Consider the following 16,497-nt stretch of genomic DNA (forward strand, 5'->3'; position numbering starts at 1 on the left):
GATGAAAAAGAAAAGCAGATATGTATTTGTGGTTTACAGTAGAATGATTACATTTTGCTCTGGTATGTTATGTCAATTGGTGCAATTACTGTTTGAGGCATACATACAGCCTATTTCTGAAGCACAGAAGGCTGAAAACCACACAATATTATTTTAAAAGCTCTATGGAGAACCTGTTATTTCCACCAATCAACAACTAGGGCCCAGGGCCTCGCCACCCACAGTGGTAGTAATGAGGGAGGAGTGACCGCTGTGTTTTCGCCACCCGTGATGGCTTTGCAGATTGAAATCATGACCATATGACACGATACGGTCATACGATAGCAAGTCTCTGGATGGTGACTGAAAACGCTGATGACAGTTTAATTTCTGAAGTAAGCTACAAAAGGGTGCATCTTATTCACTTGTTAATTATCTCTCACAAAGTGTTCATTTAAGAAGTCAAAGGGGTGGTGGTTGTGGTGTGAGGGAAAGACCTGTAAGGACAGCTTGATGAAGGAGGAGGGCTTGTCAGAGCCATTAACTCCTTCAGAGGGAAACCCCCTGCAGGGAGAACAAAACCAAATCAACGAGTGTAAAAAAGGGATTTCATAGCTTGGCAGTGAAACAGCCCTGCCTGCCACACACACACACACACACACACACACACACACACACACACACACACACACATGCACATGTTAATAGAAATAAAAGGGGCGGGTGGCGAGGGGGGTTGCATTCTTGTGTATCTCATGTAGGTACAAAGACATATTAATATACATGAGTCACATGACAAATAACACCCCGTCATTGATAAACAAAAAGCAAGCAGACATGGATATATCCATGTGCTCAGGTCTGCAATGAAAAGTGGTGCTCTACAAAAATATCTATCTATCTATCTATCTATCTATCCATCCATCCATCTATCCATCTACATGAACTGATTTGAGTCTCCTTTTTATTCCTTTCTGTGTCTGCACGTCTCCCTTGAGAGCTCCTACATCATTTTCTATGTGTTAAAAAAGATAGACTGTCAAGACTTTAAGAGGATGAGCTGGAGAAAGTGTTGCTGAAATAGATAGCTTGTGAAACTGAACGCATTACATTTGAATGTTCTCCTACTCTATTTAATAGTTGAGAGGACCACTGAGGTTTGCTGTTTTTCTTTCATTTGCATCCTATTTTTCTTCTTTTTTGAACTCCTTTCTTCATTTCCTTACTCTCTGTCAGCCTCTGCCTCTCTTCTATCCCTCCCTGTCTCCGTTTTGCTGCTCTGTGAGACATATAAAAGCATGCCTTGAAATTAAATTAAAATTTAACAACATTTAAGAAATCCTAAACTGCCACCTAATGCAACTCATTATTTTAAGGCTGTCAGCACAACAACCCGCAGCAACTATTTATCAGCACTGTTTCAATTGACACGGTTCACCCCAACACTAAATGTCATTAAGTCTGCACTTAGAACACACAACCTAAGTGCTGAAATGGAGACGGGAGAGAGGCGGTGAAAGAGAGGGAGAAAGAGGAGCACGACTGAAAGCGATGAGGAAATGGGAAAAAAATGGAACCCATGTATGATGAAGATACCAAATTAGTGGTGGAGGAACAGAGGACAAGGGAGCAGTCGAGTGAAAAACTTTCATAGAGCTAAGGCATCTAATCAAATATGAATCTTGGAAGGGCCAGAACTCATTGTCTGTCTCCCTGTTAAGTCTCACTTAATGAGGTAAGCTGCCAAGCCTTGAAGAAGGAGTTGAAATAGCTATTCATCTGCACAAAGCCAAGCCAGCAGACTATGCACTCCTTGGCCCACTGTCCTAATACACACCATGAATATATGGAGGAACCTTCAACATGTTGTATATAATTCACAATATTGTCTTTTGTCTTCTATCGCAAGCTAGTTGTCAATGAAAGGATGCTTTGGAAAAAAAAAAAAAAAAGATGGAGTCTCCAGCTTCTGATAGATGTCGTATTTATATAAACACCCTACTTCAAAATACGTAGCTGGACGTTTATGTTGCGTGCGTCATTTAAAAAATGCATATCACCATGAGCATGTGTATAATCAGTTAATTAAAATTCACTTAACGGGTTCATAAGTGCCATTTACTTTAATGCAAACTGATCCAAACTGAAATCTGTGACTGCATGACAAATTTGACAGTCCTCAAAGGCTTGTGAAAAATCTCAAATATAGAAATATGAATTATTTGAGGGTGAAATATAATATTAAAACCTATAAAAAAAATTAGTTGAGCTTTCCCTGGACTGGATTCTGGTTAATGGGGAAACATTGAGAGTTCTGGCTTTTATTTTACGTCGTAGAAGAATATGTAACTGTCCATCTGATCAAACAAATAAGTCTTGCAATGACAGTAAAGTCATTGAATAAATACATAACTGTACCTGTGGGAAACATGGAGGCGCTGCATCTACACATCATCTTCTGAAAGAAGACTAGGTTTGATGTGATGGACGTTGCGAGAATATCGAGGTTATCGATGAAAAGGGTGCACGATAAGGTGAGTAAACTTAAAAACCCCCAGAACCTGCCTGCTTATACTTTCTTTATTGAAGTGGCACTGATAGAGCCTTGGGTAACCCTTCCATCCATCCATCCATCCATTTACTTAAAGACAAGTCAACCATAATGGTCTCGACATCAGACGCTTTCCGGGTCTTGGGTGTTGTTGTAGTCATCCCTGCTGGCTGCAGGCAAGAGGCAGGGCATGAACCTGGACACATTGCCAGCATATTGTGGGGCACTTGGATAACCAACTTTGAAAAATGCAGGTGACAATGAATTTCTAAGTTTGTAAAAATAAAACTACACGCACTGAAAGGATACTGTTTTTTTCTTAGCCGTGAGTGCTGAATAAAAAAATGAAAATATTTGCATTAGCTCTCTATTCTATTGCCTTTGTTTTGCTGGAAGCCTTTTGATAGAGCCTTGGAAACAATAGTTTCTCCGTGGGATCATGAAATCTGTGTAAGAATTACATCAGGAATGATGATTTAAAGAATCTGCATTACTCTAGAGTCGAGTGGAGAGGGAAAGAGAGAAGGTTATGGCATTGTTATAATTCAGCGCAGGTTTCTATTGATTAACTCCACTTACTTGACACTCTCCGATCTCATAAAGCCCCATGTTTGTTTTGCATGCTTGACTACATACAGACGTGTGTGTACGTGTGTTCTTGTAGATAGATGTCATGAACCTGTTCAATCGAGGTAAATCTCACAAACAAACATACTGTAGGTGACCAGAGTGTGCTCTGGTTACAGCTGTACTCATCAAGAGGATTTGATCCTGTTTGTTGAGCCTTGTACCTGCATGTTCCTCAAATATACAGACTAGAGACAGTGTATGGGTGCATACATGGATACATACTGTATATAAAATGCATATATGTGTGTGAGTGTGTATAATGTATAAACTAAACAACTGTGCCTCACCTTCCGAACATTAACCCAATAGCCAATGATACGATCTGTTGCTTCAGGATCCTTCTGTGTCCACTGGAGATTGTAAGAGTAGTTGTTTCCTTTTTGGATGCGAACCGGGTTGGGTGTGTCAAAGTAGAACTCAGCATTGTATGGTTGCGCTGTGGGGTGAGTTAAAGGGTGAGTTAGACAAAGGTAACTGCACATACTGAATATAAAATTGATGGAAGAAGAAAGTAGATTATTTCCCACAGATGGGAAAACAGAGCATTGTCTCTTGTCCTCTTACCAGAGACGTTAAATGTGCATGTTGACATTCCTGCGCTGTTACTGACTCGGCACTCATAAGAGCCATTGTTGGCGGGTTCTAACTTGAACTTCAGCTCTGGCGTCTCCTTCAGGTCAGGCATAGGCATGCGGATGAAGTCACCATTACGGAACCAACGGATGTCTGTCAGGCGAGGTGGATTTGACCGAAGGATCATACACCTGAGAGTCACCATCTGATGGTTTCTTGAGCGCACGTCTTGGAAGACTGGGTCCACTATGGGAGGATCTATAGAGAGAACTCTGAGCTTTAATCCATTTGTGGTAAAACATTTGCAAACTAGAGGGTTGTTAAATCTGCTATATTCTATGGTCAAAATGAACGATGGCCACAGAGTGTCCATTAATTCCTAATGGTTGCTTTTCTAGTCAATACTTCTCATAATCCAATTAATATAAGTGCATGTGGTGTAGAAGGAAAATAGTATCGCAAGAATGTGTGCACATGCCGTTCATTAACCATGTCATTTATCATTCACTATTTATTATGGCCAATGACTTAATAACAGTCTGAGACTGATTTGTTCTAAATTGATTCATTTAAGTTCCCACATCAATCATTTTACTGTCTCTGAATTGACTCATTCATTGAATGAATCTAAATGTAAAAAAAACATTTCAAAACATACCGGCATCTTCAGAGTTAACCGTCTCATCACGGCAAAAAGTCACAAACAGATGTTTTAGTACATTTACAACCAGTTTTATAATCTAAAAGAATGTTTTTTTTTATTGTTTTATTTTAATTTTTGGTTAATTGGTTAATTCTGTTGTAATTTTTTTATTATTTGACTTTGCTGTAGAATCAGTTTCTTATTGACAGTAATTGATTGATAATGATTTATACATAAAGGTTCCTTTGTTTCTACTTGCTTTTAATTTTTCTACTTTACAATTACTGACCACTTCCTGAGGTGGTCATTGATACCTCACGTAAAACATAAAAAGACAGTTATTTTCTCAGTGATGACATCACTCAATGTTAAAAGTCATCATCCCATATTATTTTCTAAAAGCCGACTCCACCATAACAAAGGGGATGGAGATATAAACAGTTTAGAAAAGATGAGATGAGAGGCCTGCCACTTTTATATAGATACTTCCCTGACATCCACACTACATAGTCACTGGTGTTCTCCTTCGTGTAAATTCCTCTCAGCATCAGAAAACATGAGTTTTGAGAAATCGTCTGACAAGGGGAAGCTGTTTTTTGCCAGTGGGGATCATCCATGTCTACGAGGCACAGTCCGATCCCTGCTGCTTAACTTTCCTAACCAGCTGTGATTAACCTATCAGCAGCCATGTGCTGCTCTGCGGTTAATGACTGACTAGCTGCTGTTGCCCTGGGGTCAGCTGAGACACAACACAGCCAAATGACTCTGCAACAAATCAGCAGCCAGCTAATTCACCCCTGACTAATCATGTAGATAATAGACAAGATGCTAATGGAAGCACTGTCAAAGCAGTGATGAGATCTGGTGTTAAAGCCCCTAGAGGTGAAGGACCATGACTAGACCGAGATATATAATTACAGTCAGATTTGTGTCATGCTTTGAATTTAGACAGATATGGAAAGATGAACTACGTTAAAAAGCCGAGCTGGAGACAGATAGCTTAATAATCATGGACTGAAACAGAGAGATGATGTTATTGTGTTGAATACAATGTGGAAATCTCTAAGCAGGGTTACCTTTCGTAGCACTAATGAAAGTGATAATTGAGAGACATTCAACCAGGACCTTCTATAATTACAATAAGCTGATTGACACATTTTGATGTAGAAAATCTGATAGGAAGTGTTTATGAAATCCAAGCCACTGAACAGAGACTATTTGTTATTGATGTCACAGAAAGTCCTATTTACATTGCTCCCTGGCGTGTTAGCGCATCAACGAGTGCGACTCCACCTCATCGCGGATTTTTAGTAGGCAGTCACGTGATACCATTCTATTGGCTGAAAGCATCTGGAAGTGCGCTCCGTTCTGGTATATATTATTTTGTGAAGTTGTTAAAGTGCAGTATTTTTTAAGCTAATTTCCAGTTAATCGTCATCTTTAAAACATTGACCCTGCATACAAAGTTCTATATAATTTACCATAATTTACCGGACTATTGAGTGCACCTGAACATAAGCCGCACCAACTACATTTTAAGAGAAAAAAAAAAAGTACATAAAAAGGTCGTGCCTGTCTGTAACCCACAGGCGTTAAGGTGTTGTATCATTAGATAATTACAAAGATTTTTAAAATTTTTAACTACCGTTTCTTTTTCTTTTCTTTTTTTTTTAACAGTACCTGCAACTAACACGACAGCCAATCAACAGTGCCGTCTCCAGCGTGTCAGTTCATCGTTACCAAGCTTACTTGCAGCAGCTCTGTTTCCTACTTGGACAGCCAGATCAAGTGCCTTTAACTTAAAAGCTGCATTTCATATTTCTTCACATGCTTTCCAAAATAAGGGTGTTCATGATGTGCAAAATGTCTGTTCAAAAAGCAATCAAGCTACGGTAGCGTCTTCTGTGGCGCATCATCTCTTCCAACAGTCTGCCTGACTTTTGTTTAAACTGTAGGGTTCAAAGCATATGGAGAAAAACAAAGGTAGCGGTTTATATGCTGGAATTTAAGGTAAGATTTTTAACATTTATAATTTGTATTTTCAGAAATCACTGCAGTCATTTTCATTATTTGCATCACAGTAACCCAGACCATGAACATCACAGCAAAGATTGGATCTAATTTTGAAGAAAATATATTGATATAACATTTATCCACTCATTTTTCACTATAGGAAAAATATACAGCGAAACCAAATCCACAAATTACTATTCTGTGCTTGCACACCAGTCAGAGGAACATGAGGAAGCACCTGCATACTAAAAAGACTGGAGACTACGATAATATTTTACTTCTCTGCTTTGTGTTGCTTGTTCCTTTTTTTTAATGTGATCCCCCCACACATGCCGACGAAACATACAGTATATAAAGCCCTCAACTATGACTTATAGAATCTAAGTTGTCAATTACAGCAGGGTGTTTTTTGACCTATTGAAATGGTTGTGTTACCAACACTTCAGCCACAACAGCACAGAGTGGTCAAAGGTTATACTGTAAACCTATGGACTGATTAGTGTATGGTCACATACCCTCTTCCCATATGCATACTGATGGCTGTCTGACTTTGGAAACAGGTGGCAAGGATAAAGAGAGAAGAAAAACTGAAGCACAAATGTGGTTAAAAAAATGGGAAAGGAAAAACAAGGGAAAGGTTATGAAATGATTTGTGTGCAACTCCATTTTCAGTTTGAGTTGCATTAGAAATTATTACAATCTGCAGCCTGATCTTAAGTATGAAATATAATAATTGTGGAAGTCTTTTAGGAATGAGTTTCACTTGAGTTATCTTAGAATTGTTTCAATCACATGAGTTTTATTTGTACACCGCTCTGCTTCTCATTTGGAACTGAAAGCACCAAATGCAATGCAAGTCTTCACAGTCAAGAGTCTATCCATGTAAACATACTATCTGTCTTATTGAATGCAAAATAGATTCCATCCCGTAATGCAACACTGACCAAGCCAAGTCTTTACATTAAACAAACAGAAAATCAATTTACATGAGACTGAGAGATGGAGGAGGTGAGTGAGGGAAGTGGGATTGGATGAAGGTAGAGAAAAACAGCACTTGAAGGAGAAGACAATGAAGAAGACAAATGACGGGGAAAGTGTTGTGTGAAAGTGAGAGAAGTCGATGATTGAGTATGGGAGGTGGAGAAAGGATGAGCGAATGCAGGAAGCAGAATGGGAATGACAAGACAGAGAGGTCCTCTCTCATGGCCAGCAGTTAGCTGATTGATGATGATGAGAATGGCAATGAGGAAGAACATCCACTCTTCTCGGTGAGAAAGTGGGAATGTAGAGAATGCAAGCTAGTGAAGGAGAAGCGGGAATATGTGTTCACTAATATTTAAAGTGATAGAAACTCTCACGATGATAAAAAGTAAACCTGATACAACAAAAGAAGTTCTGCGCATACATGCATGAATATAATATTCCTGTTACTTTTATTCATTTTTTAACCTCTTAGCCATTTCATTCTCCTCTATTTCTACGCTGTCCTTAACCCTGCTTGATGTTTGGACATCTTCGTTTACCCAGCCTTTCTGTTTCTCAACCCCTCTGCTTCTTTCTCTGTCCAGAGTGGGGTGGCCACCTGGTCCATTAATCAGACTTGGCCTGAGTGGACAGCGGAGCTCACAGAGCGCTGCCCTTCCGCTCTGCTTGCATTAGTAAGCCCCCCAAATCTTTCTTGAGGAGAGGAGAGGAGAGGAATGTTCATGGTATGTTAAAGTGTGGAAGTGTTCACCAAAGTCAATTTTGCTTTGAAAGTTAACTTTTCTCATAAAACTTTATAAATATTTGTAGTTGGTGGCTCTCCAAAACTTACTTTCAACTTTTCAATCCAATTTAGTAAAAAAAATAAAAAAATCCATTGTCATGTAATTTCCTTTTTTTGTGTCATTTAAATCAAAAATCAATTTAAAATGGATATCATATAGCTCAAATATAATAAAAATCTATCCTTTTCAGAATGTGGACACAGAGGACCCATTTCCTTATCTTTATCGCTGAATACATTTTTCCTACATTCTTCTTTACTGTTTTTGATGCCCGTCTTTGTGTTGTGTGTGGGTTTTTTTTCTTTCTGATATCTTGTACAATCCATCATTTTAATTAATGATAGCCTTTTGACTTAACTGTGTGCAAAAAGCCACACTGGGAGTTTGCTGAAAGGGTTGAATGGAATGCTGTCAACATGTAAATTATATGAACCACTCATCAGTGCAATCCACTTCTGTGCAAGCTTCCAGTAATACAATACATTAGTGACCTTTTCAATAACCTTTTAATGCTTAATTATTTTAATTAACTGATGTTTATGATTCAACAAACTCACTTGTTCTTTGTTACTAAACACTGGATGCAAAGACAACAGCCAAATTATTGAATGACGAAAACAAAAACTCATTTTTTTGATGCAAAAACAGGGCGCCCTGTACGTTATAAAAAAATCTGAACATCCAATTTCTTTTGTTTTCCAGGAAAACAAAATAAATTGGATGTATTACAGAAAACAGGCAGAATTAAAAGTTGGAGAGTCCTCAAAACCAACAAATGAACAACATTTGTAGGATTTGATAAGAGAAATCAACACTTCATACATATGTTCATTTTAGTTGAGTTTCCCGAAAAGGCTAAATTCAACCTATTTTTTATATCACGTTTTCCACACCACTTAGTGTCAGCCATTAGCAGGCAGAACAGCGGACGCGTCTTCGGTTGGTGCTGTGAGCACATTCACGATTCAGGCATTGAACTAGTGGAAGAAATTTAAAGAAATAAGCTCACAAAACTGGTGGCTGCATTGAAATTATGTGCTACGTTAGCAAGGTAGATACTATGCCTTTCTCAAAGCTCATTCCCTGTGAGTTTTATAATGACTGACCCCAGTGGAATGCTCTCAGCCTCTAAGCTGCATCCTAAATTCCTTCTACTCCTACGTTTTACACACACATAAGATTATAGTCCCTTTTAGTACTTTTTTGGTGTGTGCAAAATCTGAAATGTATCGGTGTGATTGTGAAGGAAAAGAAAAAAATATGTCAGATCTCAATGGAGGAACGAAATAAATTTATTATGACATTCTGAGCACCTATTTCTTTACTGTTTTCTACTTTATTTTTTTTATTTGCATTCTGTATTGTTACTACATACATTTGAGTTTTCAGGTTCTGAGTTATGTTTCTATTGTTTTATTTCTGTTAAAAAGTGTATTTGGCCTGTTGTAGAATATTAATAAGTCAAACATTTAAGTTGTCCTGACTCATGGTAGTAGAAATAACACACCGATAATGCTGCAGGGACATATCTGAACCTTGTATTTGCTGTTTGAGATAAAGAATTATGCATAGTTAAATTTGCGTGAACGTAATCCGGGACTTACATTGCACATTGAGTTGGATCTGTGCCTCTCTGCGTTTGATGTTAAGTCCATTGTATGGTGCGGTCTGGCACCGATACAGCCCCATCATATCCCGACTGACATTTTTTAGCCTCAGGCGACCATCAGGTGTCTCCATAACAGCCTTTCCAGCTGACATCAGCAGGTCCTTTTCTACCCGAGACCACAGAATAGGTGGACGGGGTTTGCCATCTACCACCAAGCACACCAGCTCAGCGTTACCCCCTTCTCGCACGCTGACAACTTGACCTCCTGGTGGAACCGACAGCACTGGAGGAGAGACTTGAAATAAACGTAGAAAGACGGAAAATGTTTTAGGTTTCATTGTCTTTCTTTTGTTTCCATTGACCGTTGGATTATTTTGTTATTTACATATTGCAATGCAGAAGAGAAAACCCTGAATAAAAACCTCACCACTGTTCTGAGAGATATTGACATCCACACGGAGCTCTGGCACCCTGCTCCCTGGGAAGTTTGCAACACAACTGTAGGTAGCCAAGTCTCTGAATTTCATATCCACAATCTCCAAGCTGCTGGTCCCGGGTGCCATGTCGGGGTCACTGCGTAGCAAAATGAGGCTATCTGAGTTGAAGACAGGTGCACCATTCTTGTACCAGGTGTAGTTGACCTTGTCCTGTGGAGTGGCATCAGCGTGGCATGACAACTTGAGGTCACGACCCATTTGGATAGTCTCACTGTCCTTGTTGGAGTCTGGTGTAATCTGGAAGGTCAGGTTGCCCATTGCTGTTGGTGGTTGTTGCGAGGTTTGGGTGAAAAGAGAAGAAAGGTTAACACACAGGTTAAACGGATGGTTGACTGACATTACCATTAAAACATATTCTGTGCAAACGGACATGTGTACTACAGACATATTCTGCATCCCTCTAACATTTCAGTGTGAATAATGTTTTAAATGGGACTTTCCTTATGGAATAATCCCCTAGATAACCTTTGTTACATTTAAAACCAGAACTCCAAAAAAACATTTTAGAGAAATTTTAGCGCTGGTTAAAACGACTGAATTTTAGAACTAGAATTCAAATTTCACAAGAAAGACAGAAAAAACTTCTATTGTTTTAAAGGAAAAGGAGAGCACTAAAAAAACTTTAAATTAAAAATAAGTTGGGAAGTGTGTGAAGAAGGGACAGAATGACAGAAAGAAACCAAAGCAAAAAATAAATTGGAGGAAAAAAAAGAGGGGGAAGAGGAAAATTGTAAAAGAGTGAGAGACAAGAGGAACAAAATAGAGAATAAAATAACAGGCATATTAAGAGGAGGGGGGGGAATAAAACCAAGCACAAAGACCAACTCTTAAACTGTCACATTTAATTTTCACTTTCAAAGGCTGCGTTTCCCCAACAGATTCCCATGTTGAATACAAAACAGCTCTCTGTTTTCCCACTAAAGAGACAGGCTGTGAGGAGGAGAGGAGAGCTTGATTAACAAGATGCCTGGGTGAAGCCATGGATATGAACGGCGACCATATGGTTGCCACCCTCCTTTACCTAGTTTGTGTGAAAATGTGGGTGTAATGTGTGAGCGTTTGTGTCCATGTGCAGCTGTGGCACCTGCCTACCTGCAGACCTTTATCTCTATACACTCACTGAACTGTGTGTGTGTGTGTGTGTGTGTGTGTGTGTGTGTGTGTGTGTGTGTGTGTGTGTGTGTGTGTGTGTGTGTGTGTGTGTGTGTGTCATTAACCATCTTGCTGGTGTGATGATACGTTCAGGTCTATTAAGCTTAAAGCAGAAACCCATCCAGCATACGTTTTCTACAGTGTTAACTAACAGAGGAGGCTGTCACTAATTGCTTCCACTCCCGTTTAACTAATTGGAGTGAATAAAGATGATTAAAGGGGCTGAAAATAACCAGCGGGGAGGGAAAATGGAAAGCTTCCCTTTTAACGGCAGGGGAATTAGAAAAAGAGTGATTCTTAACCCGCATATTCTGACAAAATTCACATCAACTGTCTGTAATGATGGGACAACTTGCTCACGTGTTGCACGGTTGCATGCACCACATAGACAGATGAATATATTTGCACACTAATGCAAGCAAAGACTGGACAGATGGCACTTAAGGAATGAAAAATACAGCATGTTCAATCAAATATGTTTTGGAATACTCAGTGTGTGCCTGCATGTGTGTGTTTGTGTGTTTGTTCGTGTGTGTGTGTGTTTGTGCATCAGTTTTGTCTAAAAAAATCTGAATGCGTCTTTGATGAGTCTACATCAGCTATAAAAGGAACAAATATAAAAAAATCAACCAAATAATTTAATCAATCACTCAATGCAAACATTATTTCAATTCATAAAGCTGGCAATTTAGGCACCAAATGGATGGTTGATCATGACAGCATTTTTTTTGTCTAATGATATAGCATGTCAAGTTGGCATGTCAAATTTCAAAACCCCTGTGTTCCCCAAGAAATCTCTCACCATCTGTTCCTTTGTCATTGGGGAGCAAATACAGACACTTACTCCTGACAATGAGATTGACGTTCTTGCGAGCTGGGTTGCCCACATTGTTGACAGCCGTGCAGTTGTAGAAGCCTGCATCAGTCGGTGTGACGGCTCGCAAAATTAGTGTTTGTCCTCGAACTTGGGCACTGAGGGGAAGAGGGCCAGGGTAACGTGACCACGTCACTTTGGGGGGAGGGAAACCTGCGGTAATCTCACAGGTTAGGAACACATCCTGTCCAGGATCCACCACCACGGAGTCGTTTACTGACAGCCGGATCATCGGGGGAGCTGAGGAGAGAAGAATACTTTTAGATGTGGAGAAAACATCCTCTGTGGACACGATTGTAGGCAACCCTGTTAGTTTGCACATACAGACTTCCTAGTGAGACTGAGATGGTCTCAGGATTTTTCAACTGACATAATGATGTTTAGAATGTGTTTGCTTTGTTTCTGTTGTGGTTGTGTGTTTAAATACCCTAATTTAAATAATAAAAAAAGCAACGTGATCATAATCCTGACATGTGATGCTCTCAACCTCACTTGTACATTTCTACAAACCTGTAATTTGCAACCCCGGCCTTGTTTAAAATGTGTAAAACGGACATAGTGTAACCAAGGCAAAATTTCCCCAGAAATGTCAAGATTTGAAGAAAAAAACACTTCTTGTTTACTCACATGTTTCTGCTATGACTTTTAGGACATGAGGATGAATGATACTCAAAAATATTAGAACACACAGTCTATAAGACTACATTACATGATATATTGTGCTTTATTTTCAATATTAATAATAATAATAATAGTATCATCAGCTTTATTCCTCTGTAGTTGCCACAACTCTGCACGTCTCCCTTGTTCTTAAAAATGGGCACCAGCACACTTCTCCTCCATTCCTCAGGCATCTTCTCACTATCTAAGATCCTGTTGAACAACCCAGTCGGAAATTCTACCGCCACCTCTCGTAGACACTTCCATACCTCCACAGGTAGATTAATCTTTGCTACTTCCTGGTCCACAACAGTCACCTCTTCTAGTCTTTGTTCTCTCTCATTTTCCACGTTCATCAACTCTTCAAAGTACTCTTTCCATCTTCCCATCACACTACTGGCACCTGTCAATAGACTTCCATCCCTATCCTTAATCACCCTAACCTGCTGCACGTCCTTCCCATCTCTGTCTCTCTGTCTTGCCAACCTGTATAGATCAGTCTCTCCCTCCTTACTGTCCAACCTAGCATACAATTCATCATAAGCCATGGTAGAACAACTTGAACCCAGCTCCTAAACTTCTAGCCTTGCTACCTTTCCACCTGGTCTCCTGGACACACAGTATGTCTACCTTCCTCCTCTGCATCATGTCAACCAACTCTCTACCTTTTCCTGTCATAGTTCCAACATTCAACGTTCCTACTCTCAGTCCTATACTCTTGGTGTTCCTCTTCTCTCTTTCTATGAACACACTTTCCTCCTCTCCTTCTTCGACCAACAGTAGTCCAATTTCCACCGGCACCCTGTAGGTGAACAGCACCGATGGCGGTCGTGGTTAACTTGGACCTCAACCAATTCCGTATGGAAGTCATAGATTTAATTTGCATGTTTGATTTGGCAAAAGTTTTACGTCGGATGCCCTCCCTGACACAACCCTTTTTATCCAGGCTTGGGACCGGCCCAATAAGACACTGGCTTGTGCCCTCTTGCGACTACATTTAGACTGATATACTGACAATGATGCTAATTTGTTCTGATTAAGTGTGGAGGCACTTTGTGCTGACACATTAGTGTGGGAGATTTATTCTTTTTTTTTGATTATACATTTTCCCATGAACTGTTGACCAAACAGACAAATGACTATAATGTATAATGAAAATCTCAAAACATGCAATTTAGGAAAACTGGTCACTCTAAATTGACTGTGAGCGGCTGTGTGTCTTTCATGTGGCTCTGCAATGCTCTGGCGAAGAGTCCAGAGTGTACCCTGCCTCTTGCTCCGAGCCAGCTGGAATAGGCTCCAGCAACACTTGTGAACAACAAAGCAGTGTAGGAACTGTAGATAAGACAATTAACTCATTGAAATGGACATGGTTGGATGAATGGAAAATAGAATTATAAAAACAACTATTTTATTTTGTTTAATTGATTATAATATAAATTAATTAGTGATTGAATCAACGAGGTCCTAGGTTCAATTCCCCTCAGGCCTTTCTGACTTTACATGAGTCTCTCTGGCTTCCGCCCACCACCAAACATGTAAGTGGATTGGTCACTCTAAATTAAATGAAGAGGGTGTGTGACTGGGCGTTTGTCTCCATGTGGTCCTGTGATGAACTGGTGACTTCCATCCAGGATGCACCCAACTTTCCATGCAATTTCAGCTGTGATAGGCTGCAGGGTAAACCCTTGACCCAGATGTGGATAGTGAAAATGAATGAACAAATTATTACTTGTCTGTTTATGTAAGATACCTAAATGGTTAATACTGGCTGTGACCTTAATACTTTTAAAAAACTTTTAAAGCAGCTCCTTTTGTTGGAGAGACTTATATGGAGAATTAAACAGAATATCCTAACAGCTTATTCTGAAGTCCATTATTCATATTTTTTAATGTAAAACTGAACACTTTTAAATGCATTAACAATGCTCCAGATCATGTAGGCTAGGTGGCAGTCCTATCCGCAAGCTTGTAATAGGTTTTTCATATCTTGCCACAGGTTGTAAATGAGGTGAAAGGCAGTAACAGTAACAGAATGAACTTGTGACAAAAATGACAGCTGATCAAAATTCTCAAGTGGTTATAACATTTTTTTTTTTTTTTGCTGAGGTCCTAAAGAAAGGGTGCCCCCTTTTCTCCTTCGACAGTGGTAGCTAAAGCAAGTCAGCTGGATTTCAGTTATCTGCTGGTTAAAGGTAACCAGTCTGCCTAAGTTTCTCTGAAATACCAAATTTACAGTGGTGGGAAATCAGACAAAAACACTCACTAATGGGTTTGCTTGTATAAAATCTACATTGGGAAGAGCTCTTTTCAGTCCTGAGTCAAAGAGATATTAAAGTTAGCCAATTATAGAATCCTTTCATTGTACTATATGAATTTCTAACAATGTGTGGATTGGGGGTGTTGCTGCCTATAGGTCTACTGAGGTATATTGGAGTGTCTGGAGGAGGTTTAATCAAAGTATTTTGTTTTGTTTTTAATGTTGGATTTATTTTACTGAACTGACTTCAATCAATTAAACATAAAATAAAGTTAAGCATAAAAACTCAAATCTTTCAAGATACAGATAAGACCAGTCAGAATATAATATTAAATAACTAGTGGGAACTCGAGGAAATTCCACGATAAAACAACATCAGATTTCATACCAAACATATAAAAACAAATGTATTGGTATTTTAAACCAAGCGCACCTAATGTAGGTAAAAATCCACGCGGTGACGTAACAACTTTGTGTTGGCAAATCATGGATTGCGCTGGGTGGGCATTATGACGCCCTAGATGAGTGTTAGCAGGATAGCTGGAGAAAGAAAGCTAACTAACCGTCAGGTTGAGTGATGGGCAGATGAAGCCCCATGAAGCATTGAAGCTTTTCATCCCAATCGGTTCATTGTGGTTCGAAGCTTCATGAGGCTTCATTTGCTCTAGTGTGACATCTACTGATTGACAGGTAGTGGGTGGAGTTAAAAGTGTGACAGGGTGAGGTTTTCAAGTGAGCTTATTCAAATATACGGGTGGGGAGATGTCCTGTGTGCTTCTACTCATTCATAACAACACAGAGTCCAGGTTTATATTTTGAAATTAGTTGATGTACATCCTGAGCATAGGCTTTCCTTGACATGTGGATACAGGTTTTAATCAACTTGTGGAAGATGCCTCTCAGTGAGAGACCAATCCTACGGAGTTCACATAGCATTTCATTCTGCAAATAGATTATACGCAGTACATCCTCTTATCTAATCTCTATTTTAACAGATTGCAATCAGTATAATGAAAGACATGCACAGAAGCTCAACAATTGCTTGACAAAAAAAGGGACATGCACACTGATGTGCACACACAGACTTTTATTCACTTACGGAACAGAAAAATGGAAATGCAATAGCGCAGTCATGTGATCTCGGATTAGCTAACCACAGTGTTGTCAGTCTGTCAAGAATTTCCACTGGTGTAACAACAGTAATCAGCACATAAAGAGCGCTGTCCATTTAGAGTCTTCAAACTGTAACACTGGGGAAGGAAACCCCTGCAGACGTGTTGAGCGCCA

The 16,497-nt window shown here is 39.4% G+C and overlaps 1 protein-coding gene across 11 annotated transcripts in view; it reads right to left on the reverse strand.

The window, feature by feature from the left end:
- The window catches only part of LOC137593845 (MAM domain-containing glycosylphosphatidylinositol anchor protein 1), a 159,270-nt gene that overhangs the window by 37,603 nt on the left and 105,170 nt on the right, over window positions 1-16,497 (reverse strand). For 9 of the 11 annotated variants that reach the window (XR_011035173.1, XR_011035172.1, XR_011035169.1 and 6 more), the window contains exons 7-11: window positions 12,219-12,530; window positions 10,195-10,524; window positions 9,763-10,062; window positions 3,725-3,991; window positions 3,448-3,596 (exon numbers count right to left, since the gene is read on the reverse strand). Coding sequence is in view for 6 of the 11 variants with exons in the window: in XM_068312928.1 (XP_068169029.1) it covers window positions 3,448-3,596; window positions 3,725-3,991; window positions 9,763-10,062; window positions 10,195-10,524; window positions 12,219-12,530 (1,358 nt within the window). In the remaining 5 variants the exon portion in view is untranslated. The remainder of the gene's footprint in view (window positions 1-3,447; window positions 3,597-3,724; window positions 3,992-9,762; window positions 10,063-10,194; window positions 10,525-12,218; window positions 12,531-16,497) is intronic. The other 2 variants (XM_068312965.1, XM_068312919.1) reach the window with 1 other exon arrangement.

The sequence above is a fragment of the Antennarius striatus genome, chromosome 1, assembly GCF_040054535.1.
Source record: "Antennarius striatus isolate MH-2024 chromosome 1, ASM4005453v1, whole genome shotgun sequence".
NCBI classification, from domain to species: Eukaryota; Metazoa; Chordata; class Actinopteri; order Lophiiformes; family Antennariidae; genus Antennarius; species Antennarius striatus.